The sequence below is a fragment of the Rhinopithecus bieti genome, unplaced genomic scaffold (genome assembly GCF_001698545.2).
Source record: "Rhinopithecus bieti isolate Rb0 unplaced genomic scaffold, ASM169854v2 scaffold_13261, whole genome shotgun sequence".
NCBI classification, from domain to species: Eukaryota; Metazoa; Chordata; class Mammalia; order Primates; family Cercopithecidae; genus Rhinopithecus; species Rhinopithecus bieti.
This window is the reverse complement of record NW_016807494.1, coordinates 803,690-830,773: the sequence shown is the minus strand read 5'-3', so window position 1 is coordinate 830,773 and position 27,084 is coordinate 803,690. Positions and strand designations below refer to the sequence as shown.

Below are 27,084 nucleotides of genomic sequence, written 5' to 3'. Positions count from 1 at the left end.
TTTTTAATTCTAACAAACTCCTCTCCATCCCTTTTCCTGTCACACACACACACACACACACACACACACACACACACACAAAATATATATATATATATATATATTTGGTTGTAAAACCTGGGAGCAGTATGTATTTTGGCAAATACATGAAGTCTTCTCAGCAGATCTTTCAGGAATACACACCCCAGCAAGGTCCTCAGCTTGTTTCTGCTCTCACAGGCACTCTGCCACTGCTGTCACCCACCTGTAATGCCTGAGCACTGCACGGCCATTTCCCAGTGTTACTTTTCCTCCAGAAATATCCTTTCTCATCCTCTACCCTCTATTAATGCAACCATGAGCTCAGTACAGACATAAAAGTAAATTTTATTGCACTGCAAAGGAACTCCTAGTATAAAGGAGCTGAGTTCACAAGAGCTGCCAAATCTTTTATTTATATTCCACCTCCTAAAAGGCATGATTTCTCACTCATGTGCTTTCTAAGCTCCATTCTCCCAATTTATTGGTTAAGTGCATAAGCATGCACAAATCCTGCCTGTACAACTTTCTAGGTGTATGGTTTGGAAGAAATTAACCTTTCTACATCCTAAGTTTGCTCATCAGACAAATAGTAATAATAATAGAACTAATATCATAATGTTGTTTGAAGACTTCAAGAAACAGTGTATGTAATGCCATCAGTAATAATGTCCTTATTACTCTTAATAAGCTGGTTTCCTCCCTTTCTGTATTCTCTTTAGCTTCTTTTCTTGTCCATCAGTTCAGTTTCACTTAAATACTTTCTTAGCTCTTCATCACTCAGTCATCTACCCACCACCAATATTTTATGGTACAAACTTCATGTTTCTCTTTAGAGTTTGTACCTATGATCTCCCTTCCCAGAGTTACCATTCATTCATTTGATCCTCAAAGTCATACCAGAATGATGAACAGCAGTATTCAATCTTTGACATACTTGAGTTCAGCATCCAAGATATTTCGTGTAATGCTCAAGTTCTTCTGTAGCTCCTTTTCTGCTAGGCACTTGGATTTCTTTCTTTCTTTCTTTCTTTCTTTCTTTTTTTTTTTTTTTTTTTTTTTTTTTTTTTGACAGTGTCATTCTGTCACCAGGCTGGAGTGCAGTGACACAATCTCAGTTCACTGCAACCTCCACATCCCGGGTTCAAGCGATTCTTCTGCCTCAGCCTCCCGAGTAGCTGGGACTACAGGTGCAAGCCCCTGTGCCCAGCTAATTTTTGTATTTTTAGTAGAGGTGGGGTTTCACCATGTTGGCCAGGCTGGTCTCAAACTCCTGACCTCGTGATCCACCCGCCTCAACCTCTCAAAGTGCTGGGATTACAGGTGTGAGCCACCACACCTGGCCACACTTGGATTCTTAAGGAGCACATCAGCTCTCTTGTTGTTCTCTGTGCCAAATCTAGTTATATTGTGCTTGATGCTTATATGCCTGCCCTTTGCAGTAAGTAAGGCTCTAATGAATAGGACACATCTTCCTGGACATTCTTTTTTGTTTTCTGTCTCGTTGCTATAAAGGAGATTATGTTGAAGACCTAAAGTTTGAATTGCAGCTGGAGCTTGTACGTATAGAAGGGAATAAGGCTAGTATTAAGCAAAATTGCAGGAATCAGGACCTTTGGTGTCAACATATTGTCATTCTTCTCCCTCTGTCTCTGGGAACCCAGTGTTCTCATGCTGCCCTGTGATTTGTCGGAGCTTTACCACCAGTGCCTCACCTCCTCCAAAGTTACCTTCTTTACTCCTGCTTTTACCCTTTCACACAGGCCTCTTAAAGTATAGTTACTTTATTTAAAACAGTACAGTTTTAAGTTAAAATGTTCCCACCCCTAATTTTTCCTCCACATGTTTTGCCTGTTAACTTAAAATTCAGATGAATGCTGGAATTTTTGGCACAATGGGAAGATGTTCAGAGCAAGATGCTTTCCTTTTTAAGTCACATTGTTTGGCCAATCCTTGTATGTGTAAGAGTAGCTTTGAAGAAAAGGAATATATGTAATACCAGTCATTCCCTTCCCTCTGGGAAAATGAAAGGAGGCAACCAGGCAGAACAGAGTATATTCTCAACACTCTCTGCTGCTCTAACTTGAGGGAATGTAAGCATTTGGGCTATTCTACATGTAGAATCATAGACTTTTAAAGGAGAAAAACCTTAGAAAATATTTAATCCAGTTGTTTTAACCATTATGGCGCTCTTCTGTTCTTAAGAGTGGATAGGTTACTCTCCCATTTTTTAGTGACTTTTTTAAAGTTCTCAATCTTTGGGGATTAGGGCAGTGTGGTGATACATTGTTATGTAAAATATTCTTTAAGACACATAAAGAAGGGTTTATTTATTTATTTATTTATTTATTTATTTATTTATTTATTTTGAGACGGAGTCTTGCTCTGTCACCCAGGATGGAATGCAGTGGCACAATCTCAGCTCACTGCAAACTCCGCCTCCCAGGTTCACACCATTCTCCTGTCTCAACCTCCCGAGTAGCTGGGACCACAGGCGCCCGCCACCATGCCCAGCTAATTTTTTGTATTATTAGTAGAGGCAGCGTTTCACCGTGTTAGCCAGGATGGTCTCGATCTCCTGACCTCGTGATCCACCCGCTCCGGCCTCCCAAAGTACTGGGATTACAGGTGTGAGCCACTGTGCCTGGCCGGGTTTGAGTTAATTTTAAAAGACATTGAGACTACTTTGATAAGTGGTCTCTTGAGAAAGGCATTTCCATTCAACCTATTAAGAAAGCAGTAGAGCAGAGATACCAAGATCCCTTCTGCTGTAGAAATTATTCCCACTTCTACCCTCATATTTTCCTTCAACCATACGTGCCCAATCCTGGACTGTCTAGTCCACATTAGCCCCAGCCTCTTTTTCTAGGTAATAAACAGGGTGAGGAACAAATGGAGCTCAGCTGCTTAGATTTTCCCATTTCTCTCCCCGATCTATTCCCTTCATCCCAATAGTAACAGATCCAGGGATCATCACACCAAGCTTGTAGCAACTTCCTATACTCTCTTCAGTTCATTTTCTTTTCAGCTGAACCTAAAAAACCTTGGCTTGAGTAAATTATAGATAATACTAATTACAATCATATAAATTAGCTGCCTGCTCTTTATATTTGAGAAACATATTATCATATATTAAATATGTGCTAAGTAAGTTTTGAATTTGATTAAATTATAATTCTACACTTTGTTCATTTAGTCCCAGTTCACAAAAATAGAAATTGCCCATTTGCCTGGCAAATGAGAATGTACTCAACTTGCTTTTTCAGAATTGTCTTGCTCTGATATACTGATGAAAGAGTAAGTCAAGGATTAAGCTCTGGAATATAAAGGTCAGACACAGAGAAACAGAGATAGTGTCTACAGCCTAACTGTCTGGTCCCCCTAATATTGTTTTCCATTCAGCAAGTAGTCTGACAATATTGACAGAGTGAGTTCTGGACTTGGTTTTAACCTTGTATAACATCTTACTAAGATGCTTCAAAATACTTAATTTCAGTCATGGCTTCTAACTTCTTTATCTCTTGATTTAACATGGTTTTATCTTCCAGCTTCTTTTATATTCTGTTACAATCAGTTACAGAAATCTGAGGCTTGGCAGCATAGTTTCAGCGATACTTGGGGGTATGGTCAATTGTATGTGAGAATTGGTAGGAAATAGAATTTTAAAACATACATTTTAAAGATTTTTAATCCTATGACCAAAATCAGACCAAGCTTCTTTGGCATTCCTGAAATTTGCTCATTCATTTCTTGTTTTTACAAGTTCTAGCCACATATTCACCACAACCCTACCTGAAGATTGCATATTTCAGAAAGTTACATGCATTTTTTCCTCAACTTAGGCAATATATTATGTTGAATATAATTGTATATATTACATATTTTATCGCATATATAATAATATATTTAGACAATCTAAAGGGAAAGACATGATTATGTAGTCCATTTCTTCTTTGGTATTTTATTAAATAAGACCTCTAGGATTAATTAATTGAACCTTAAAAATTATTAGCCAAATTATATACTCCTGAGATTATTTCTTTTGATTTCTGCTTGTGTGCATACCTTCATATTCAATCTTAAAGTTTTGGTGGCAAGTCGTAGACCTATATATGAAATACATGTTTTAAAGTGGTATTTGGTTGCACATTAAGACAAGGTGTTGGTTTACAGTGTTTGCTATGAATTCAATTTTAGTGTTTATAAAAAACCACAGTGTGTGTAGGTATATATGAGGGAGAAAGTGTGTGGGTGTGTTTTCCTCTAACTCACCTTTTCTGTTGAAAACATAAAAATTAGACAATTTCTAGGTAAACACTTTGGTAAGAAATCATTGCTGTGGTGATAGTATCATTATTAGCTTTAAATGATATTAGCTTAGAAAATGTGTTGTCCTTCATTTTCAAAGATAGTTTCAGGATACATTTTAACTTGTTTTAGTGTAGTGATAATATATTTATTTTGAGATATTCATGCTCTTTTTCATGGTTTTAGCACACTCCAGACTCTAGTCTTAGAAGTAGAGATAGCCAAAAAAGTTTTTTTTCTTTTTTTAATGTTAAACATTTTAGCACTTTTTACATGGGTAGTAATATACTGGGCATAATGGATACAAAGACAAAGCAGATGTGGAAATAGACCTCAAAATGCTTATTTTATAATTAGAAAAATAATTATACAGTTACGCATTATGCAATGTAGAAAGCAATAAATGCCATGAGAAATACCTAGCAGTAAATGCCATGAGTACTATGGATGTTCAGAAGGATTCATTCAATATTTATTGAGAATTTTTAAGTTTAAAGGCTTATGCTAAGCATAATACAGTATTTCCTGCCCTTAAGCGTAATATTTCCTGCCCTTAAGCATAATACGGTATTTCCTGCCCTGACAGTCTAATGGGAAAGACAAATATATAACCAGATAACTATAACACCATGTGGGAAATACAGTAATAAAAGATAAAGATTGTATATCATGGGAATACAAAGAAGAGAGATTTCGGATTGAACCAGGAGGATCCAGAAAAGCTTACTAAAGGAAATAATGCGTGAGCTGGGTCTTCACAGATGAGGATGTTCAGCAAAATCATAAAAGAACTACATATGAGGAGTATATTCTAGACAGGCAGAGCGAACTTGTGGGGAGAGGGAGCAGGGAGTTAACGGGGTTGTGGGCAGAGGGAGATTTCAATTTAGTTTGAATTGTCCCTTTCTTGGCAAACAAATAGGGTGAGGAAGGGATTGAGAAATGAGTATGAAGACATTGGCAAAGGCCAGAATGAGGGTCTGTGTTTCTCAACTTTATACTGCATATTACGGAGCTTAGGTTTAAGCAGTCCCATATGTAATAATTATTAAAAGATTTAACAGAAGGGAAAGATGACAGCTTCATTTTGGACAAGTTTGAGATTCCTAAGGGACATCCAGTTGGAGATGTCCAGCAGACAGTCAGATATTTAATATATGCGTCAGGAGTTTAAGGAAGAGGAGTGAACTGGCAACAGAGATTTGGAAGTAATCAGAGTTGAAAGTGGATGAGATTCCCCAACGGACAAGTTGTAGCAGTGAGCCAAGGACAGAAAACTGGAATCTCCATTGAAGAAAGGGTGAAGGAATAGGACTCCACAAAAGCGAAGAAAGAGCAATAGTTGAGAAGTATGCTGTTACTCAGGAAAGTACCTGTCAGAAAAACTAGAGGAGTGGAGAATATTAAGGAGGAGAATGGTCAGTGTGATGGTATGGCAGAGGTGGCTGGTCAGATAGGACAAACTGGAAATACTGACCTGCTGAATATCAGATCAAAGCGGAATCTGAGTTGCACTGTATTAGAAGTTAATTGGAAGTTTAGAAAGTACAGACAGCGATTGCATACCATTTTTCAGAAGTCTGGCTGAGAAAGTTTGAATCCTGGCCCTACCACTTAATAGTTTTATAGCCTTAGGCAAGTTGATCCGCCTTCATCTTTAAAATTAGGATCATAACTCCTACCTTATAGGGTTTCTGTGAGAATTAAAATAATTCATGTATGTAAAGAATTTTGAAAAGGATCTGCATATACTCTGCACATAATAAATGTTGTTACGATTATTAAGGAAGAAGGGAGAGATTAATTGATAGCTAGAGGAAGAGTTGGAGTTGATTTGTTTATTGTTTGGTTGTTTGGTTTTGGGGGCAAGAAGGGATGAGAGAGAGTCTTCCCATTAAGGAAAGTAACTAGGTTTGAACCTGAGACTTTAACCTCCATAATGGAAAAACTTCTTTAGAACTCTCCAGGCCTTCTAATCCTGGTTTACTATTAACTCCATAGGACAGTGTTCAAGTTATCTTCCATTCCAGTTTCCTATGGAAAGAAATAACAGTTCTGGCCTGGCGCAGTGGTTCACACCTGTTATCCCAGCACTTTGGGAGGCCGAGGCAGGTGGATCACTTAGGTCAGGAGTTCGAGACCAGCCTGGCCAACATGGTGAAACTACTAAAAATACAAAAATTAGCCAGGCATGGTGGTACACACTTGTGATCCCAGCTCCTCAGGAGGCTGAGGCAGGAGAATCGCTTGAACCCGAGAGGTGGAGGTTGCAGTGAGCCAAGATCGCACCACTGCATCCACCTGGGTGACAGATCGAGACTCTGTCTCAAAAGAAAAAAAAAATAGTAGTTCCTATTTACTTATCTGCCAGAGTTATTGTAACACTAATACTGAATTTTTGGTAGTGTTTCTCATTCTTGAACTTTTCACTTTTTTCTTACATCTTCTATAACTCCTGTAGACCTAGTCTATAAGTTCCCTCCTCTAGGTCCCCATTAAAATCTTGTCTGTCCCTCCTCTAGGTTCCCATGCAAACCTTATATGTATCTCAATGATAGCATTTGTCACATTGTTGCTAGCATGATGTCTTCTCTGCCAGTCTGTGAACTTCCATGTCTTGTTTATCTTTCAGTCCCTTGCGAAGTCTGCTTAGTATCCAACGTATTGTAAGCTCACAGTAAACATTAGGTTGGATTGAATGTTAGAAATTGCTGAAGTAGATATGGTTCATATTAGTGAAGCTCTACTGCTGGAGCATCACAAAAATATTTTGAGATAATTGTTACTTTTTTCCTAATTACTTAATTCTTTAATGTTAGGTGAAAGTCCCTCTTTTGACTACGGCTGAAGTTGAGTCAGGATGGAGTATTGTTCAAATAACTTTTTATTTTAATGTATTATCTTTACTTCTGAAATCCTAACTTAGCCCTTGTTATTTAAAAGAATCATTTTTTAAAAGAGTAAATATTTGGTAGGTAAATGTCTAAGACCAGGCTAGTTCGTTCTTTTATTAAATGTTTGCCAGCACTAAATGAGCACTAGATCCTTTTTGTTCTTATTTGTTCCAGTCTGCTACTGCCAACCTTTCCAGAAAAGAAATTGTCTGTCACTTGATGAAGCCTTATTTTGTGTGGGTCACTGTACATGAGCCAGTGAAAAGTTTATCAACCTTAGATGTAGTCCAAACAACTGTTTCTTTACCATCCTATCCTCCAGGTTTTCCTAAAAATACATGTACGTTCAACCTATCCAAAACGGTGGCCTTCTGTGTATGTTTATATACTTTGTCTGTTAATACAATAGTAGTCCTTGAGAGTCTTATGTGTGTAAATATTTGTAACATGTTGTATTCTCCTTTCTTTGTTGAAGCGCTCTCCATCCTGTACTCCAGCTAGCAAAGGCAGACGTGTAAGAGACTTTTGCACTTTATGTACCCATCCTGAGGCCTTTTTACCCCTCTCTCATCCTTTTGCCTGTGATTGCGGAACCTGTTAATGTTTTTGTGGTATATTATTACATTTATTGCATGTTTGTGCTGCTGCTCCTGCTGTTGCTGTGCTGCTTTTATGTGTTTTTTTTTATTTTTTGGCTTTGGCCGCAAAGCTTTAGGAATGTTCATATAAATTACTACAACCAAACTACTAAAATGATAAGATATCTTTTTTATTTTGATCAAGGGGAAAAGTGATCCTAAAGTATGCCTTCTAAATTAGTCAGAGATAAAGTACATGAGCTCCTAAGAATCTGTTGTAAGCAAATATGTAGATTGTTTCTTAGAGATTTTAATTATGTAGAAAGAAAACTTAGTAATTCATGTACAAAATTCAAAAATGATTTGGAATAAATTATACATCTTATTGATAGACTACAATTTTATGTAAATCAGTTCTGGAGAAATCTTGGGGTTTTTTCCTAATGTAGTTCAAAGGAATCTCCCAAAATATGTATCTAGATCTGCAGAAATAATGTTAATAATAAATCCTTTCTATTCTAACATAATTCCAAGATTTAAAACATATCAGTAACATTATTTATATATGTATTATTAACAAACTAAATATCTTCCTATACTAATGCTAGCTCCGTGTTTCTCAACTTGAAATGAGTCAGCCACTACCCCTGTGCTACAAGATTCTGACATGCCCAGAGTTGGAATTTTTCTGCATCCCAACACTAGTCATATACACACATACATACTCCCTATTGGAAAAGCGACAGGGTAGCTGACAGTGTTGGGATTTCATATACTATGTAAAATGGTAACATTAAAAAGGAAAGTCAGTGATAGGTACAAGTTCATAAGGTTCACCAGCCATCTCCATGGAGATTGATCAACACTTTACATTCAGAATTCTTGGACTCGGAAAGTTCTAGATGAGGGAATTCTCTGGTTTGTGGTAGGCATGGGAAGCAGTTGGGGTGGCCTGCTGCTTCCTGTGGTTGTGTCTTTCTGGTATGATGGAGGGTTGGTTGTAAAATAAATTTGAATAACTCTAATATAGCATATATAATATTTTCGGATTGCTGCTTAATAATGAATAAGCATTTCGGATACCAGTACAATGGCCAGCAGAACTGCATTCAAGTGATATCTCGTTAATTATTGTGTTTATGAAAGATTACTAGTTCAACTGATTGCTTGATTATTTTGAAACTTATCGAGACTTAAAACCATTAGATATTTGGATTTATCAAATGAATTTGAATATATGTTGATTACATTACATAACCTCTAGAAGGGAAAACCAGTATGTTGTGTGCCCAGTTATATTAGGGTCAAATCATCAGCCTGTGAATTGACTAACTTTTTAACTACTTGTTTTTCTTAATAAGGTTATAATTTAGGATTTGTTTCTCTAATTTTATTATGGATTAATTTTGTCTCACTTGCCTTGCAGACATTCTGGGGCCTTGGCCACCTAGAACATTTTTTGTGAATCTTGAAATAAGAAAAAAATTGTGGAGGGAAATAGCTGTTATAAGGTCTCTCCTTAATTCTATGTCTTTAATCTATGGGATATGAATAAACTGTAATTAACCATAACCTATTGACTTATAATTACATATGATTATTTTAAACATAGATATAATAAGCTTGGTTATCTGCTTTCCTGGCCTCCTTCAGTTTATCTTTGGTTAAGTATCTGACAAAGAAAGTCAGCCACTGAAAAGTAATAGTGCCTGTGAAGATGCTTGAAGAATTACAAATTAATCAGCTGTTAAATAGAAGCATCTCAATGGCGTAGTGTAGAACCTCAGTGTTCCCGGAGACGTCGGTGTGTTTCAGTAGGACACAAATAGTTACCATTCTTAACAATGGCCTCTGTTGTAACAGTAGCATAAGATTTTATGTTATATACCATGTTTTTAGACAAGCAAATGTGCAGTATTTTAATAAATTTAAAATTAAATATCTATGAAATGTTGTATGAATGTGGTAGTATTACAAAATAATGTTTCTTGCATTCTTTTTTCTAGTATGCTATTAAACCTCATTTACAGTTTGAATACTTTTGTTTATAAGTAGTATTAAGTATAGTAGAAGAAAAAGTTTTTATTGATGATATTGTTAATGTCCAAGTAGAAATGATGAGGGAGATTTCCACAGTGCTTTCATTAATAGTGAGAAACGCTGAATGTCTTATTTCAGATTGTTCCTTTAGAGTTTGGAGCAGAGATTTTATCGCCCACATATGGCTTAACTTTCTCTTATGTTTTCTTAGAATATGTGTAAATTCTCCAGACTAAATATTCAAATCAGTATATTGAAAATAACTTGAGAATAAATTTTCTTAAAGGGAAACAAGGTGCATTATATATAACTAGGAAGCTTACCATTACTGGTCATAACCTTTAGTCATTTGTTAGGATTTGTTCTAGACAAATCCTATTTACTGTTTTCCAAATGATATAGTAGTTCTATAATACTGTTTTTGTATCATAAGCTCAGTTAACAGAAATAAATATATCACTGAAGATTTGAGTTTATACGTGTTCTAAATACAAAATACTAAATTATCTTCCACTTTGTTTTCAAAATACTTCTAGCTAAAGAATAAAGAAAATTGATAGAGACTGGATTTTGGCCAGGCATGGTAGTTCAAGCCTGTAATCCCAGCACTTTGGGAGGCCGAGGCAGGAGAATCGCTTGAGCCCAGGAGTTTGAGACCATCCTGGGCGACATAGGGAGACCCTACCTCTACAAAAAAAATTTTTTTTAAATTAGCCAGGCATGGTGCCACATACCCATATTCACAGCTACTCTAGAGGCTGAAGTAGGAGGATCTCTTCGGCTCAGGAGTTCAAGGTTTTAGTGACCCATGATTGTGCCACTGCCCTACACTGGGGGCAACAGAGAAAGACCTTGTCTCAAAAAAAAAAAGAGAAAAGAAAAGAAACTGGTACTTTTTAACGTACAGTTTTATGTTTAGCAATAACAAACAACTTGTTAGATGCAAACTAGTTTTTAGTAGGTTGACCATGTATAATCCGTATCAAATCTTGGTGTTTTCTACTTTGAAACAAGGTTTCTTATGAGAGGGTGGTTACTTGTACAAATCTGTAATTATTTAGGCAGTAGAAAAGGCCTGTTGATACATATTCAAGATGAGTGGTTTTAGTTATTTTTATTATTTATGGGAAAACCATGCTGTCCATAATTTGAGGAATTCTTGATAAGCGGGTCATCTAAAAATCAGTTCAGTGATCCTGAGGGGGGAGGAAAACCTTTTTTAATGTACTACTGTAAAATACATTTGAGAATCTTTTAGTAGAAAAATCCAATAAATTCAGGGACCATTATGAACATTTTACATTAAAATGTTTCACAATGTGGACAGTACCACTAATATTCAGCTTTTCTTCTTTTTTAACAGAGCATTAAGTAAAAATGATACTGAAGTATAGTAGATGTTTCTAATGACTTCGTCAGAGTAACACCTTAAAGTATGTTTACTTAGGAAAAGAAAATTAGCTAACCAAAAAAAAAAAGAAAGAAAAAAATGCATTTACTTAAAGATATTTCTTATATTGAATTTATAATATCTCTGCTATTTATGTATGTTTATTACCTTTTGCTGCATTATTATAATTAATGCTATAGTATTTTAGCACATCAAAATGACAAAAGAATATTTTAACTTCCGTGACTAAAATATAATATTAATAATGATTACGTTTGTTTTTAAGGTTTTAAAGTACTTCGTAATAAAATAACTAATGGTATTAATCAGTTGCTTTGCTGCTATACTATATCAGAGTCATTGACAATTCATTGTTAAACTGAATCATAGGCTATCTTTAAATGCCAGCATGTATTCACTGAATATTCTGAAAGTTTAATAGAATTAATTGCTTTTTAGTGGATAGAATAAGCCATTAATTATAAATGCATTGGTAAGCATTTACTTGTGGTTAAAATTAGTAACTTCCTGAAAATTCCATTCTGGTTGGTGATAATTAAAACTTGAATAAGGAAAATAAGTGATTTGTATTTTTCTTATTTTTAGTGTTACACCACTTTTGAGATATTGTTTACACTGGTGGTAACCAAGAAATGAAATGAAATATTTAAATCTATTAATGTTACTAGCATTAGTTTCATTTAAAAGTCCTGGACTTTTTTTTTTTTTGAAATGGTTTTTGCCCTGAGTTTATTCATCTTTACCAAGCTTTGTCCTTTGTCTTTAAAAGAAACACACTTTGAAAGTAAAGTGGTAATTTTTAAATTTTAATTATTATATTCATAGGTTTTTAAAATTAAAGATACGGCTATCACTATAATTGACATAGTTCAACTTTTTAATATGCCTAATACCATCTTAAAATATTTCAGTATTTTCACTTACTTTTACTATTTTTTAAAGGAAAAATTACTTGATTTTGTTTAAACTCTGAAATTGATTTTTACTTTAAGAGTATACAACTCTAAAAAGCTAGTATGGTAATTTTCATTATTCTACTTTATTACAATTAAGTATTTTCATTTAAAATAAATATTTTCTATTTCTGAATAACCACCTTTTACCTTATTCAGCAAAGAAAATCACTTAAATCTATCCATATCCATATTCTCTTTCATTTTTATTGATGGAGAAAACCTAGTTAGGAGAATAAGACTTGACAGAGGAGCCAAGAGGTGTGTGTTAAAAGCCTCAAGAGTTATTTAAGAGTTACTAATTTGTGTAGTCACAAATTAAATTGATAGTATATTTTTCCTTTCTCCAATATCCCACTGTCACAATATCACATTTTCATGGGATCAGCAAACATGCCGGTAAGTGTTTTAACAGCCAGCTCTGGGGCTAGAGAAAGCACTGCTTTTCAGGTTTGCTGATTTCATGATATAACCTTCCATTAGACCGTATACTGACAAAATGGCATAAGGCAGTGTTTTCTAATTTTAATGCGAGAAAGTATAAGACAGTATGCCCAACTTCTGTCAGCATGTGTTTAAACAGCTCAAAGAGCAGACCTGCTGTAAAATTTCAACCAGCGCTTTTGGAAACACCAAACACTTGGCCTTTCCCATTTTAAAGAGTTTTGAAATGATCAAACCCAGATATACAAACCCGTTATATCAGCTATTCACATATACACAGCATTACCTTTCACACAGGAACTTCTCATTTTATGTCTTTCAGTCAGGCTGTGGGGCTAAAGCTTTACTTTTGCAACAGGTCAGAAACTTTTAAATTTTCTTAAGATGGCCTGGTTTTTTACACATAGAACGTCCCCTAGTTAGATACCTTAAAACTTCCTGAATTGGTATTTCAGTCAGTTTTAAGTTCTTACTGGTATAAAATGTATCAATTCTGCTTTGCTTCTCAATTCCATTTTAACTGAAGCCCCTCTCCATGGACTCCTAATTCTCCTTGCAATGTATATAATCTTCTGAAAACTAGGAGGAGTAGATTTTTAGAAACTGAAAGATATTTTTGCCGCATTCCCAACTCAGGGTCATATTTCATATTTATAATCTAAACTGATTACTTTCTCTATGGCTGTCCCTGAATAAAATTGTAAACTGGGCAAAATGTGTCTTGAGTCCCATTTTCTTCCACTTTTTCTTTTCCTGGTCAAAATTTACTATCAGGAAAGGAGATAATATAACTTAACCTCCTTGATTATTAAATTACTTTGAGTACATTACTCTGCTGTGGAGATGCCTCTGATAGAACAAAAATAGTGCTGAATTTCGACTCAAGAAATGGGATACAGGCCTGGCTCTCCAACTTCACAAGGCATACTAGTTTCATGAAATCAGCCACATCACACGTACAGAGCTGATATTCAGCTGGTAAGCTTTAGTTCAGTGGTGCCACTTTTTAAAATATTGAGTATCCTAGCAGTTGGTAAATGGTTGCTGCTCCAAGACCGCTAATGCCTTCACTGAGACCCTTCTTCTCCCTACTTTTCCCAAATCCACTAACTGAAAGTTTATGGCCTGGCGGTGGGTTTGTGGTTACCAGAATACCTTTCCATGCCCACCACCCAGGAAGGCCGTAGTGGGCACCAATGGAGGGCTACGATGGTGTTACCCAGCCTGCTAGCCTGTTCCTCCCATACACTTGCCAGATTTTTAAAATTCTCCACATTGAACGAAAGTTGACTGTTTTTAACATATGCAACATATCATACATGGATAACAGTGTTCTACAGTAATTATCTATAGGAAAATATCCCCAACTTGAGAAAACAATTTGTGCCCTTAGAGATTGAAGCCACATGCCCAGAGTTCTGTTGAACTAAAAACAAATCTATGAAGTTAATTTCTAGGGGACCCTTCTTTTCCAAGTATTTCTGTTCTCAATTATTTATCATTCAACCCAGAATTTTAAAGAAATTTTGCTTTTCACTTAGTTTTGAGTACAGGGCATTGTATTTTAATTCATTGTTTTAATAGTTCTACTTTGCCGACAGTCTCAACTGCACCTGAATCTTTCAGCAGTGGCATTTCTAAGGGGTACATTATCATCATGTCTTCCCTCAAAAATATAGCCATAGTAAGAACAAAGGAAAATAATTGTAAGTTCATGTTTGAATTCTTAAACTGATGCTGTTCTTATGATTTGTGACTTCTGATCTAAGCATTGTTTTGTTGTACAACATATTCAGAATAAGTTCCAGAACCACTTTTCCAAATTGCCTTCATTGTCCTATCATTTTAAAAACTCAATCCTAGTAACTATGAAACTTGCCAAACTGACTAGTCAATCAGTATGCTTCATACGATGTTTTATGCTAAATTTTAACCCAAAGCATTTTTAATTTCTAAAAATACTTGGTTTAAAAGGATGCGACTGAACATAAGTGCTGATTTTTCTACTGGTGCAAAATAAAGGGAAGACTTCCTTTAGTGTCCTGCACAAAACTGATAGGTTAGGGTTTTTTTTACTTTCAATTGATGAGTAGTAAAAGACCAAACTTCATTCTTATCAAGGACAAAATTATCTTTAATCTGCAGTATGTATCTCTATTAAGTACTCCACATTTATTTCACATGTATGATTCATTTTGTGAAATAAAAAGTTCCATGTGGAATACCAACGTAGAATGTGTGGTAGGACCAGTGCCCAAAGTAAGAGATCAGCAGTGAAGATCAGGGAGGGGCCTTTGGTTAACTATTGTGTCAATCCTTGTTTACATTAGAGCTAGTGGTTATGCTTTTGTATAATGATGTATCCCTAATGTGAATATTCAAACTAAAGTTTGTTATCCTCCTTTCTCAAGAAATGTTGTCGTAATCATGCCTTACAGAAATTTGCTAAGAGCTGCACATTGTTTAAAAGTGATTTTTTGGGTTTTTGTTTTTCCTGACTTATTTTCCTAGACTGATCCCGTTGAGAACACATATGTATGGAACCCGAGCGTCAAGTTTCACATCCAGTCACGGTCCACATCTCCTTCCACATCTAGTGAAGCTGAGCCAGTTAAGGTGCCTCATTGGAGCAGCCCTGCTTCCCAACTTTTCACTTGTGTCAGGAAAGAGGGAATTGAATAAAACAAGTCTGTCTCTCTCCTCTTAACCAAATATATTTTGTAATAAGTTACAGTCTGTTGGAGATCATTACATTTAACTGATAATGTAGGTAGAAGTAAAAAACTAAAGAGCACATTGTCCTCAAATAGTCAACCTGAAATAGACAAAACTAACTAGAAAGATAGTCTTTAATTAGAGAACTGTGTAGAACAGAAGATTAATTATGTAAATTTTTGAATTATTAGAAACTCTAGGCAAATGGCAGTGCAGGTGCCATTCTCATATTTTAATTCTTCTAATAAATGTAATAAGTCATGATATAACTAACCTGTTACATCATAAGTAGAGCTGAAAAATAAAATAGCCACTTCTGGCAACTGAATAGTTCATTCTAACTGCTAAATTGGTAACAGTCAACTAAATCCTGGCATTTAGTACTGCAAAAACCAGTGCTGTGTTTACACTAATTGTCAATCAATGGTTTTAAATAGCCAATAGGCCAATTTTCTCATCAGAGATCATTTCTTCCACAAGTCCAAAGAATGTTGTACCTCAGCCCATGCCATCCTACCTTAAGATTCAGCTCTGGTTCTTCATTCAGCATCACAATTCAGACAAAGCTCCTTTGCTTTCCTTTTTTTTAAATCTCCAGAGCTGTGTCTAGCATTCCAATAGAAGCAGATAGTCCAATCTGAAGAGCTGTCTGAAGCGAAGTGTGAGATTGTAGTCAAGTTCTGATTTGTTTTTTCTAACTCTGTGATAGACTCCCCAAACTGGTTAATGAGACCCTCTTGTGTTTTAGTTATAATTGTTTTAATATTTTGAGATTATACATTTTGTTTTAATGATAAAATATTTCAAGCATTCAGAGAATATAAACACCCATATATCACCCACAGATTAAACAGATATGAAAATTTTGCTTAATTGTTTTTCAGAGTTTTATTCAAAGAAAATATATTTCAGAAACAGTTGAAACATCCTCGTGTATACCATTCCCCACTCTTCTTTCCCAGACATATCTAAATATCCTGAAACTGATGTGCATCTTCCCTTTCTTGGTTTTACATGTTTGTTTCATTTGTATCCATAAATGACATATGGTAGTGCTTATTATGTGTTTAGAATTTACATAAGTATTACCTGTATCCTTTTGTGATTTTTTACATTCAAAAGTCTGCTTTTCAGGTTTATTCCTACAGATATGTGTTCATTTAGTTCATTCATTATAACTGTGGCATATATCACAACTATTTATCCATTCTCCTATAGTTGGATATTTCGGTTTTTCCAGTTTTTCATTGTTATCAGTGCTGAAGTGAATATCCTCATATCTGTTTTTGCAAGTGTGCAGAGTTTGTTTGGCATATATACTTAGTGGAATTACTGAGTTGTATGTTGTATGTATTTTCAAGTTCAACTGGTTCTTACCAAATTGTTTTCCACAGCGGTTGGACCAATTTTCATTCCCCCAGCAGTGTGTGTGAGTTCTCCATTTCCCCACATCCTCACCTCACTGTCACACATTAACTTTTGCCAGCTAGATGGATATGAAGTATCAGTTTTGTTTTACCTTGCATCTGTTTTCTAGTGTTATTCAGCATCTTTTTGTATGTTTATTGACCACTGATGATTTGCCTGTTTGTGTCCTTTGTTGTTCTATTGAATCATTTTCCCTATAGCTTTTTGTGTTCATTATATACTCTAGATACTAATTCTTTGCTAGCTATATGCATTGCAAATATTATCTCCCATCTGTGGCTTATTTTAAAATTTTATTTGTGGTGTCTTTTGTCTTGCAAAAGTTTTATTTTAAAATAGCCAGATTTATCAGTCTTTTCTTTACGACTTCTGCTTTTATGTCTTTTAAAGCAGTTCTTCTCTTTGCTGAGATTATACAGATTTTCTTCTATATTTTCTTCTAAAAGTTTTTAAATTTTGCTTTTACTTGTTTAGGACCTTAATCAAACTGATATATATTGCTATGTATAATGGGAAATGGGCTTCTAATGTCTTTTTCCCATATGAACACGTGACCCTGCTATATTTCCCATCGATTTGTAATGTCTGTTTCTGCATTATATGCATGGATCTGTTTGGATACTCTCAATTCTTTTCCATTGTTCTTTTGGTTACTCCTGCATTGACAGTAAATTGTCTTAATTGCAATTACTTTCACTCTAAAATAATTCCTGACACCTGGTATGGTGAGCCATCCCGCTTACCTTCTTCTTCCTTTTTGTCTTGACCTTTTAGTTTTTCATATTACTTTTAAGGTCAGCTTGTCAAGTTTCACATGGGGTTTTTGATTGGAATTGCATTAATTTATAGATCTGTTTGAGGAGAATTGACATCTTTCATGATACTGAGTATTCCATCTATGAACATAGTATACATATTAGGGATTCTCTTATATCCTTCAATAAAGTTTCATTATTTTCAGTGTATTTCATATTGCTTGTTAGATTTGCTCCTAGGTACCTTAATTTTTTTGTTGCTATGGTAAATGGAATTCTTTGTAAATACATTTTCTTACTGTGCATTGCCTTGTCTTTATAAACTCTGTATATCTTGTATCCAGCACCCTTGCTTAATTCTTTTTAATTCTAATAACCTTTGGACTTCCTATGTAAATTTGACAAATTTGTTTCCTATTGTTTTTTATTAAGTTTTATATAAATTTTCAGCATTCTCTTTTATCTTTCATATTTATCTTTTCAAATGTTAAATTATGTTTGGTTTAAAACTTTTTAAGCTATTTAAAAGTAAATAAAATCTAAATTAGAGCTAAACTCACAAACAGAAAACTCTGAGAAATTCGACTGAATTTTGTTTTAAGGCTATAGTGCATATAAATATTCTGTTTTTGGAGGTTGTATGGTAACAACAAAGATAGATTGTTGTATAGTAACAACAAAGACGAGGTTGTATAGTAACAGCAAAGAAACGACCATCCATTTTTCTTGTAATATTTTAAAATATTCTGTACTTTATACAAAGACTGGCTTTTTCCTTTTATTCTTTTGCTTGGCATCCTGAAAGGAAGTTACTTTCCATGTCTTTTTTTTTTTTTTTTTTTTAACTACTTTGCTGATTAAGCAGTGGCTCTTTTTTCCCCATAATAACATCCAGTGAAATTATTGGTTCTTTTCATTCAAAGAAATAGCTTACAATAAAATCCCATAAAAGAAGACCATATTTTACATAGCTACCTAAGATACGGTATGTGACTAAATTTGTATTAAGGTCAGAATTCCAATAATATTAAATAATTCCAATAAAATTAAATAATTCCCTTCTTTGGAAATTAATTTCTGCACAAAATTCCCGGTGTCAGTCTCTATCTGTCTATGTAGTCACATCCAGAGCTGTGTTCTATATATGTAATATATGTTCTGTGTATGAAAGTTGAGTAGTTAAAAGAATCTTCTAAATATTTTATTATAAATCATTTTCAGACATTTTTTAGAATATGGCAAATTCAGATGAATGTAAAAATTAATATCCTCATATTTGTGTAGGCCACATGCTATGGCTTTTTTTATTTGGATCATTTGATCCAAATGATTTATTTTTGTATTTCCAGACTGAAGTAACTTACTAATTGAACAAATATTTCATTTGTAGATATTGCAGGCGGAGATTTAAATTATCAGCACTATGAGAATTTTAGCTTTATTGAGGTTTTCTTTATTATTAATTAGTAGAACTTTTTACCTTATTGATGTTTTGTTTGGTTTTATTTATTTTGGCTTCTTTCTAGTTATATTTGAAATTAATGGAGTGTTTCATGACATTTATTTCCTTTTTTGCTCCTGGGTTCAGACTGTAGACTCCACTCCACTTCCAGTTCACACACCAACCTTAAGGAAAAAAGGATGTGCTGGTTCAACTGGCTTTCCACCTAAGGTACTCAATCTAGTTATAAAGTTATAAGCATAGTGTGTTCCAAAAAAAATGAATTTTATCTGCTCTATGCATTTGCTGTGATATTTTTGATATTATTTCAAAGTTACAAACAGAAAAACTTATAAATTCTGTGTGAATGCAAATAATCACCAATAGGAAAGGTAGGGAGAGGGTACAGCACTTTTTCATCATCATCTTTTTTTTTTTCCTGAGACGGAGTCTCACTCTATCGCCCAGACTGGAGTGCAGTGGCCACATCTCAGCTCACTGCAAGCTCCGCCTCCCAGGTTTAGGCCATTCTCCTGCCTCAGCCTCCCAAGTAGCTGGGACTACAGGCACCCGCCACCTCACCCAGCTAGTTTTTTGTATTTTTTAGACGGAGTTTCACCATGTTAGCCAGGATGGTCTCGATCTCCTGACCTCGTGATCTGCCCGTCTTGGCCTCCCAAAGTACTGGGATTACAGGTCTGGGCCACTGCACCCGGCCTCATCTTCTTAAATTCAATGTTTTGAAGTCGTTACAATAAGTAGCACTTCCTCTAAGCAGTATATGCCTCAGTAAGGCATTAAGTTGAGGCCGCTTGTGGAAGAGTCTGAGACTGAAGTCAGTAAACCACTGAGAAAGAAAAACATTTAGTGAAAAATTCAAGTGGACTTTTTTTTCCCCACTCTATTTGACATAAATATGACTGAAGTATTACATTTGGTAGAATGAGAAGATGTAATTGCTTGTCTCAAGCTCCTACAAAGAAATTCCAGAAATTGGAAAACTGAATGATCTCGCTCTCCAGAGCGTAAACCTTGGATAAACCACAAAATGAGAGAGGGAGGTCAATGAACCTGAAAAAATATACAAAAAATATAACTGATATAGAAGAAATACAAACTGAAATAACCTGTGCCCAGATAAAGCAAAGTTTTAAGGCCAGATAGAACAGGAATTTAAAATAAACATTAAAAATAACCTTAAAGAGATAAGAAGTATGTTGGTAACATGAGGAAGGGTAAGGTAGTTAGGAAGAAAAATAAATTGGGAATACTTGACATGAAAACAGAACTGCTGAAATAACTAAATAGATGACTTTAATAGTAGAAGGGGCAAAATGGATATCACAGATAAACAAGTTAGTAGAATGGTAGATAAGATGAAAAACAGGAAACTTAAGATACATGACAACCCAGTCAAAAGAAAATATTCTAGTAAACTAATGGCTTATAAATAAAAGGAAAAGTATTAGGCATTCAGGCAAAAAATATGTCACTTAAAGGGGAAAGAAAATGAGATTATCATCAGATTTTTTCATAGTAGCAGTATGCTAAAAACAACGGCAGTGGAATAACACATTTAAGATACCGAAGGAAAGTACAAGTCAAAGATTTTTAAGGATTTAATATTTTAAGGATAATAAAGCATCCTCCAAAAATGAAAGCCACAGAAAACTATTAAGAACATGCAAGAGCTCAGGAAATCTGTTCCCACACCCCTTCCCGAGCAATGTACTAGAGAACAAGCTTCAGACAACCAAAATGATAAGACACCAAGTAGTTTGAGAGGCAAGAATGAAGCGGGAGTCTAGAGTAAATTAGAGAATTGATTCAAAGTCCGCATAAAGTGTTACACTAGCTCTGAAAACCAGACAACCACCCCAATTCAGCAATATGTTAATTATGTGAAGTCATTAAACCAAAGAGACCACAAGACCACAAATTTAGGGGCACCATGCTCACTGGTTGGTGAGAGAAAGAAGTGTGAAACCACAAATAGTGAGATTTGTCAAAAGTCCATGTACTGAATGGCGAGACCTGAAGGCCTTTCCTCTGCTTAGCTCCCAGAATACTGACTCTTGGGACTGTAGCCTCTTCTTCCCCACTCTGCTCGGAGGATATCAGTGGATTCTCAGGTCCACTGAATGACTCAGAAAAGACCTATTGATAATGTCATTTGGGGCTCCCTAATGAGATGGCTAGGTCCCTTCTTAACAAGCACATCGTATGTTTGCTCTCACATGTGCACACACAGATATACACAAAATCTCTTTAGCTTTTTTACTGACTGTTATAAACGTTGAGATTCCCAAGAGTCAGTAGACATTTCAAAATTATCTAACAAAAGAAAAAGATCAGGGATACATGGTGTCTTACACCTGTAATGCCAGCATTTTGGGAGGCTTAGGTGGACTGATCTCTTGAGTCCAGGGGTTCAAGACCCACCTGGGCAGCATGGCAAAACACTGTCTATATGAAAAATACAAAAATTAGCCGGGCATGGTGGTTTGCACCTGTAGTGCCAGCTACTTGGGTGCTGAGGAGGGAGGATCGCTTGAGCCTGGGAGGTCAAGGCTGCAGTGAGCTGAGATCGCACCACTAAATTCCAGCCTCAGCAACATGGTAAGACCCTGTCTCAAAAAACAAAAGAAAAAGATCAAAACAAACAAATATTTCCTGTTTTCGTTGAAGGAAAAGGGACAATGCAAAAGCAGAAAGAGAGCAATATGAGAACAAGAAGTCTCAAAGAAAATATGATAAATATTTTTTAAATTCAGTAGATGAGTCACAAGATAAATTTGAGAATTCTCTTAGAAAATATTGCAAAAAATCAGGTAGAAATTAGGAAAAGAAAATAGAAGAAATCAATATCCAACAAACAGAAGTTCCTGAAAAGGAAAACAGAAAAAAGAAAAGGAAGGAAATTATCGAGTAAGTAAAAGACTTTTTCCTGTAACTGAAAAACGTGTTTCCAGATTGCAGACTTCCATCAGTGCCTACTAGCACTAGTGGATGACAAATACCTGTCCCCAGTCACATCATTGTGTGAGTTTTCAAGATACCAAAGATAGAACTTTTTAAACCTTTAAGGAGATGAAAAAAAAAAATCACATCCAAATATTCAGGGATTGAAATGACATACTTATCCAAAGCAAAATGAAAAGAATAGTTAGAAGGTAAAATGATTTCAAGCTAGGATTTTTGATTCACTGTCAAATGTCCCATCGAGTTGCAGAGGGAAAAAATGCATTTTGAGAAATTCCAGAGCTCAAAAAAATTTATCACCCATGTGCCACTTTCTAAGGAAACTTAATTAGTTCTACCAGAACAAGGAAGGGGGCCAGGAAAGAGAAAGACATGAGGCCTATAGAAGAAGGAATTGTACACAGACCGGTTAAGAGAAAGACTGGAATAGGAAACCAGAGGGCTTCAGCTGGGTTGTCTTCAGGTTGATAGAAAGGGGTAAAGGGGCTGAAAGGCTTCCAGTGTGTTTAACTGTGTCGTAAATAGATTCCAGGGGATTTTACAGTTCCTTAGAAGAGTCTGGAAGATTTACTGATAGAGATACAGAAAGGTAAAAGTCAAGGGTGGGAGGGGCACTATTGACTTTAGAAAAATCATAAGGTTATACAAGTAAGAAATGATAACCATAGTGTACTTCTTAGTGAATAATGATTCTCTAGTCATAATAACTTAGACATTACATATAAATTTTAAGCTAAAATTGTACTATAACAATATTGGGAAAAATGAAAAAAGGGAGTAAATAGTGTAAAAGGGCCATATCCTTCTCTACCATAGCAGGAAGTGAACAGATAATGTCTCAAATCAAAAAATTGTGGTATAGGCTTTCCACCCCTAGCTCTCCCATGCCAATAGAGATATCTATTACAGAAGGAGGGGAGGGCAATAGCTTTTTAAAAAAAGAAGAATTAAATGAAATTGCCTCTAGGAAGTAGGAGGGATACTTCTGATTTTGTCATAAGCGTGTAATACCATTTTACTTTTCAGCCATGTGTATGTATTAATTTGATTTTAAAATTTAAAACAGAAAATGTAGAAAAAAATTTTGTGACTGGGAATAAATATAAGATCTCAAATCACAAGCATAAGGTGAAAATATTCATGGACTTTACATCAAAATTAAAAATGTTTTTTACAGTGAAAGCATTGTTAACAGATGATGACAGACTAGTGGAAGATATCTGCAATGTTTACCACTAATAAGAGGTTTATTTCTAAAATACATAAGAAACTCCTGCAACTCCATATGAAAAAGACTGGAAATCTCGTTGAAAGATTGGCAAGTGATATAAATAAGTAATTCCCAGAAGATGAAATCCTGATAGTCAACAAGCATGTGAAGAAATGTCCAACTTCATTAATCATTGGAGAAATTTTTAAAATTTAATTTTAAAATTACTATCACTTTCTATTCAAAATCAAGATAAAATTAAGTAAGATGACATCATGGATGTGGAGAAACAGGCAGCTTCACATGTGGATACTGAAAGTATAAACAGGTACAGCCACTCCGGAGAGAACCTAGGCAATGTAGAGGCATACGTAAGCTGTATGACTCAGCAATCTCATTTCATCAGAAAAATCTCTTTCCTTTAGAAAAACCTTCATACAGATCCATTAGGCAACATGATGAAGATGTTTATTACTGTATTTTTTATGGCAGTAGGGAGTTGGAAATAGGGGAAAGATTCCTAAAATGTAGCTGATATATAACAGGAACACATTTATATAAATAAAAACACATACTCAGACTATCTAATTTATAAAGATATATACATGTCCAAGGCATTGGATCATCAAGGATGAAAGGCAAAATAAGACAAAATAAAACTAGAGTGAGGTTTCTACCAAGCTGATAATATTTTATGAACTAAATATTAACTCAGTTTGTTGCACCTAATATTTTCCCCAAGAAATAAAATTTATTTCATGTTTTTTAAAAGGTAGAGAAGTGAATCTATAATTATCTCAAAATAGAAGTTTTAAAAGGGAAGAAAAAATATTATTTTTTAAAAGAAAATTTATTTATTTTTTTGAGACAAAGTCTCACTTTGTCACCAGGCTGGAGTGCAGTGGCATGATCTCAGCTCACTGCAACCTGTGCCTCCCAGGTTTACGCGATTCTCTTGCCTCAGCCTCCCGACTAGCTGGGACTACAGGCACCTGCCACCACGCCCAACTAATTTTTGTATTTTTAGTAGAGACGGGGTTTCACCATGTTGGCTGGGATGGTCTCGATCTCCCAACCTCGTGATCTGCCTGCCTTGGCCTCCCAAAGTGCTTGGGATTACGGCCATGAGCCACCGTGCTCGGCCAGAAAATTTAATTTCTTTAAAATGTTTTAAAATTTTTTGTAAAAAAGAAAGGGTTGTATGAGATACTGTTTGACTTGTCATTTATAGTGGTAAAAGTTTAATTATCTGTAATAAATTCTGAAGCTTTCACCAAGAGTTATGCTTGATTCCACTTGGCTCTCACATTGTCTGTTAAAAACATTTTACTTTCTTTCTCCAATGTGTAGCTTAAAATCTACACACAGACAAAATCGGAGTAGAAAAGAACTCTTTCTAATCACCACTTTGAAATTTGAGGTTACAGTTAATTCTTTCTACTCCGAATGATCACGTAATCTAAAATTCTAATTTTAGTTCATACTTTAATACCTTTCATTTTTTTCTCCTCTTCTACCTGTCCCCAAAGGGAAGTATTAGATATCAAATATTGACCAGGAGGCAGGAAACAGGGATATTAGAAGCCAAGGAATCTAGACCCTAAAATTGATCATTCGTGTATCTTTCTTTATACATTTTCACACCAAAACAAAAACAAAATCCTATTGTGTATTACATCACAATAGTATTGTGTATTGATGGCATCAGAATAACGATCTTTAATTATGTTATACTCTCCTTAGTGGAGATTAGCAAAACATAAATGCCTTAATCTTTAGTAGTAAATTGCACAACTTCTCCCATAATTTAACCGGTTGGATGATTTATTACCTAAAATTAATGCTCATCCAAAACACTGGGTTGTTGTATTTTTCCCTGCTGTCATACTCAGAATTGCGACATCCTGAATAGATCTCTTGCTGGAGAGGAAGTGTATGATATATATGTATATATATGCAATTTGAGGGGCATTGTGAAGAATTACTAATAAATTTGTCAACCCTAGAGTTGTTTCATTGCTAGTGTTTCAGATATGTCTTTTCTTTAGAAGAAGAAAACATGAAGCTACTTAGAGCAGTTGATTAACTTTTCCTTCTTTGTATTAAAATCCTCTAGGACTAACCAGTAAAATAACTTTACATCTTTTGCATTAATGCATTCTGAACAATTGAAAAAGTTAGCACTAGAAAATTTACTCATAATAGTTTCTCAAAGAGCCAGAAATTAAAAAGTAGTATATAGGAGAAAGAGCAAAATTTTATGATTTTAATATATTCTTTCATATAAGGAAACAGTATCTATCTTTCAAGGTGGTTGTTTGCACAAAATAAGATGAATTATGTAAAGTACTGGTACAGTGTCTGCGCCCTGACTGGGACTCAGAAGTTATAGGAGCAGTTGCAGAGTTAGTAATAAGATAGTCTGTGTTCTACTTAGAGTCAAATCCCAGTGCTGCTTTGAAACTGACCAAAAGATCGTGAGGAACTTCTAGAACAGAATGGTTTGAGGTTGGACCAGAGGTCATGACCACTCTAAATTTGAGAATCTCACCCCATTCTCTGACTAATGCTGGTAGTCAGGTTTTCTATGTGAAAATAATCTACTTCTTTCATTTTTTAAAACTTCTTTCGTAGTGTACAAATCATATATCCCAGTTGAAAAGAACAAGATTTATTTTTAACTTGAATTTTAAAGCTTCAAATATTCCCTTTAGTTTTTTGTTCATATGTTAGTGTCAACTGAAATAAATGCTACTTGATAACCTTTTAAAATCAGTATTCGTAATTTATTAGAATATGGAGTAGAGTTCTTAGTAGTTTAAATCAATCACACATTTAAAAGAGAAATAATTAGCAAAATTCATACAACATTTGGGTACCCATGGATATAAAGATGGCAACAAAAGACTCTGGGGACTACTAGAGAAGGAGAAGGGGAGGGAGGGGTGCCAGGGCTAATAAATTGGGTACTGTGCTCTGTACTTGGGTAATGTGGATCAATCATACCCTAAACCTCAGCATCATACAATATACTTAGTAGGTAACAAACCTGCATGTGTACCCATGAATCTAAGAGTTGAAATTATTTCTTAAAAAAAGAAATGTTTTTCGAGTACTTAGTATGTACCAGGTACTGTTTGAAAGACTTTGTTTATATTAATACTCCTTTAACCACTCCATTAGGTAGATACTATTATTTATCCTGTTTTGTAGATAAGGAAAGTGAGACAGAGAGGAATTTAGTAAATTTTTCCTAAGTTCACACAGCAGAACGAAAGGTTATTTATTATACATCATTTATTGTTAAAACATGCTAAGAGAATTAATTTGGAAAACAAAGGAATATTCCAAAGAGATAAAATCTACATTTGCTTACCACCATGTAAATCAGGTAAGACTAAAATACCTTTAACTATGGGGTATTCAGTAAGAAATTTCAATCTGCTCTGCACCAAGCGGACCTAATAAACATCTATAGAACTCTCCACCCCAAATCAACAGAATATACGTTCTTCTCAGCACCACATCACACTTATTCCAAAATTGACCACATAATTGGAAGTAAAGCACTCCTTAGCAAATGTAAAAGAACAGAAATTATAACAGACTATCTCTCAGACCACAGTGCAGTCAAACTAGAACTCAGGACTAAGAAACTCAATCAAAACCGCTCAACTACATGGAAACTGAACAACCTGCTCCTGAATGACTACTGGGTACATAAGGAAATGAAGGCAGAAATAAAGATGTTCTTTGAAACCAATGAGAACAAAGATACAACATACCAGAATCTCTGGGACACATTTAAAGCAGTGTGTAGAGGGAAATTTATAGCACTAAATGCCCACAAGAGAAAGCTGGAAAGATCTAAAATTGACACTCTAACATCACAATTAAAAGAACTAGC

The 27,084-nt window shown here is 35.0% G+C and overlaps 1 protein-coding gene across 1 annotated transcript in view; it reads left to right on the top strand.

Moving 5' to 3' along the window:
- CDC42BPA (CDC42 binding protein kinase alpha) overlaps positions 1 to 27,084 on the top strand; it is a 333,136-nt gene that overhangs the window by 251,945 nt on the left and 54,107 nt on the right. The window contains exon 22 of the mRNA XM_017882327.1: positions 19,133 to 19,216. Coding sequence (XP_017737816.1) covers positions 19,133 to 19,216 — 84 coding nt within the window. The remainder of the gene's footprint in view (positions 1 to 19,132; positions 19,217 to 27,084) is intronic.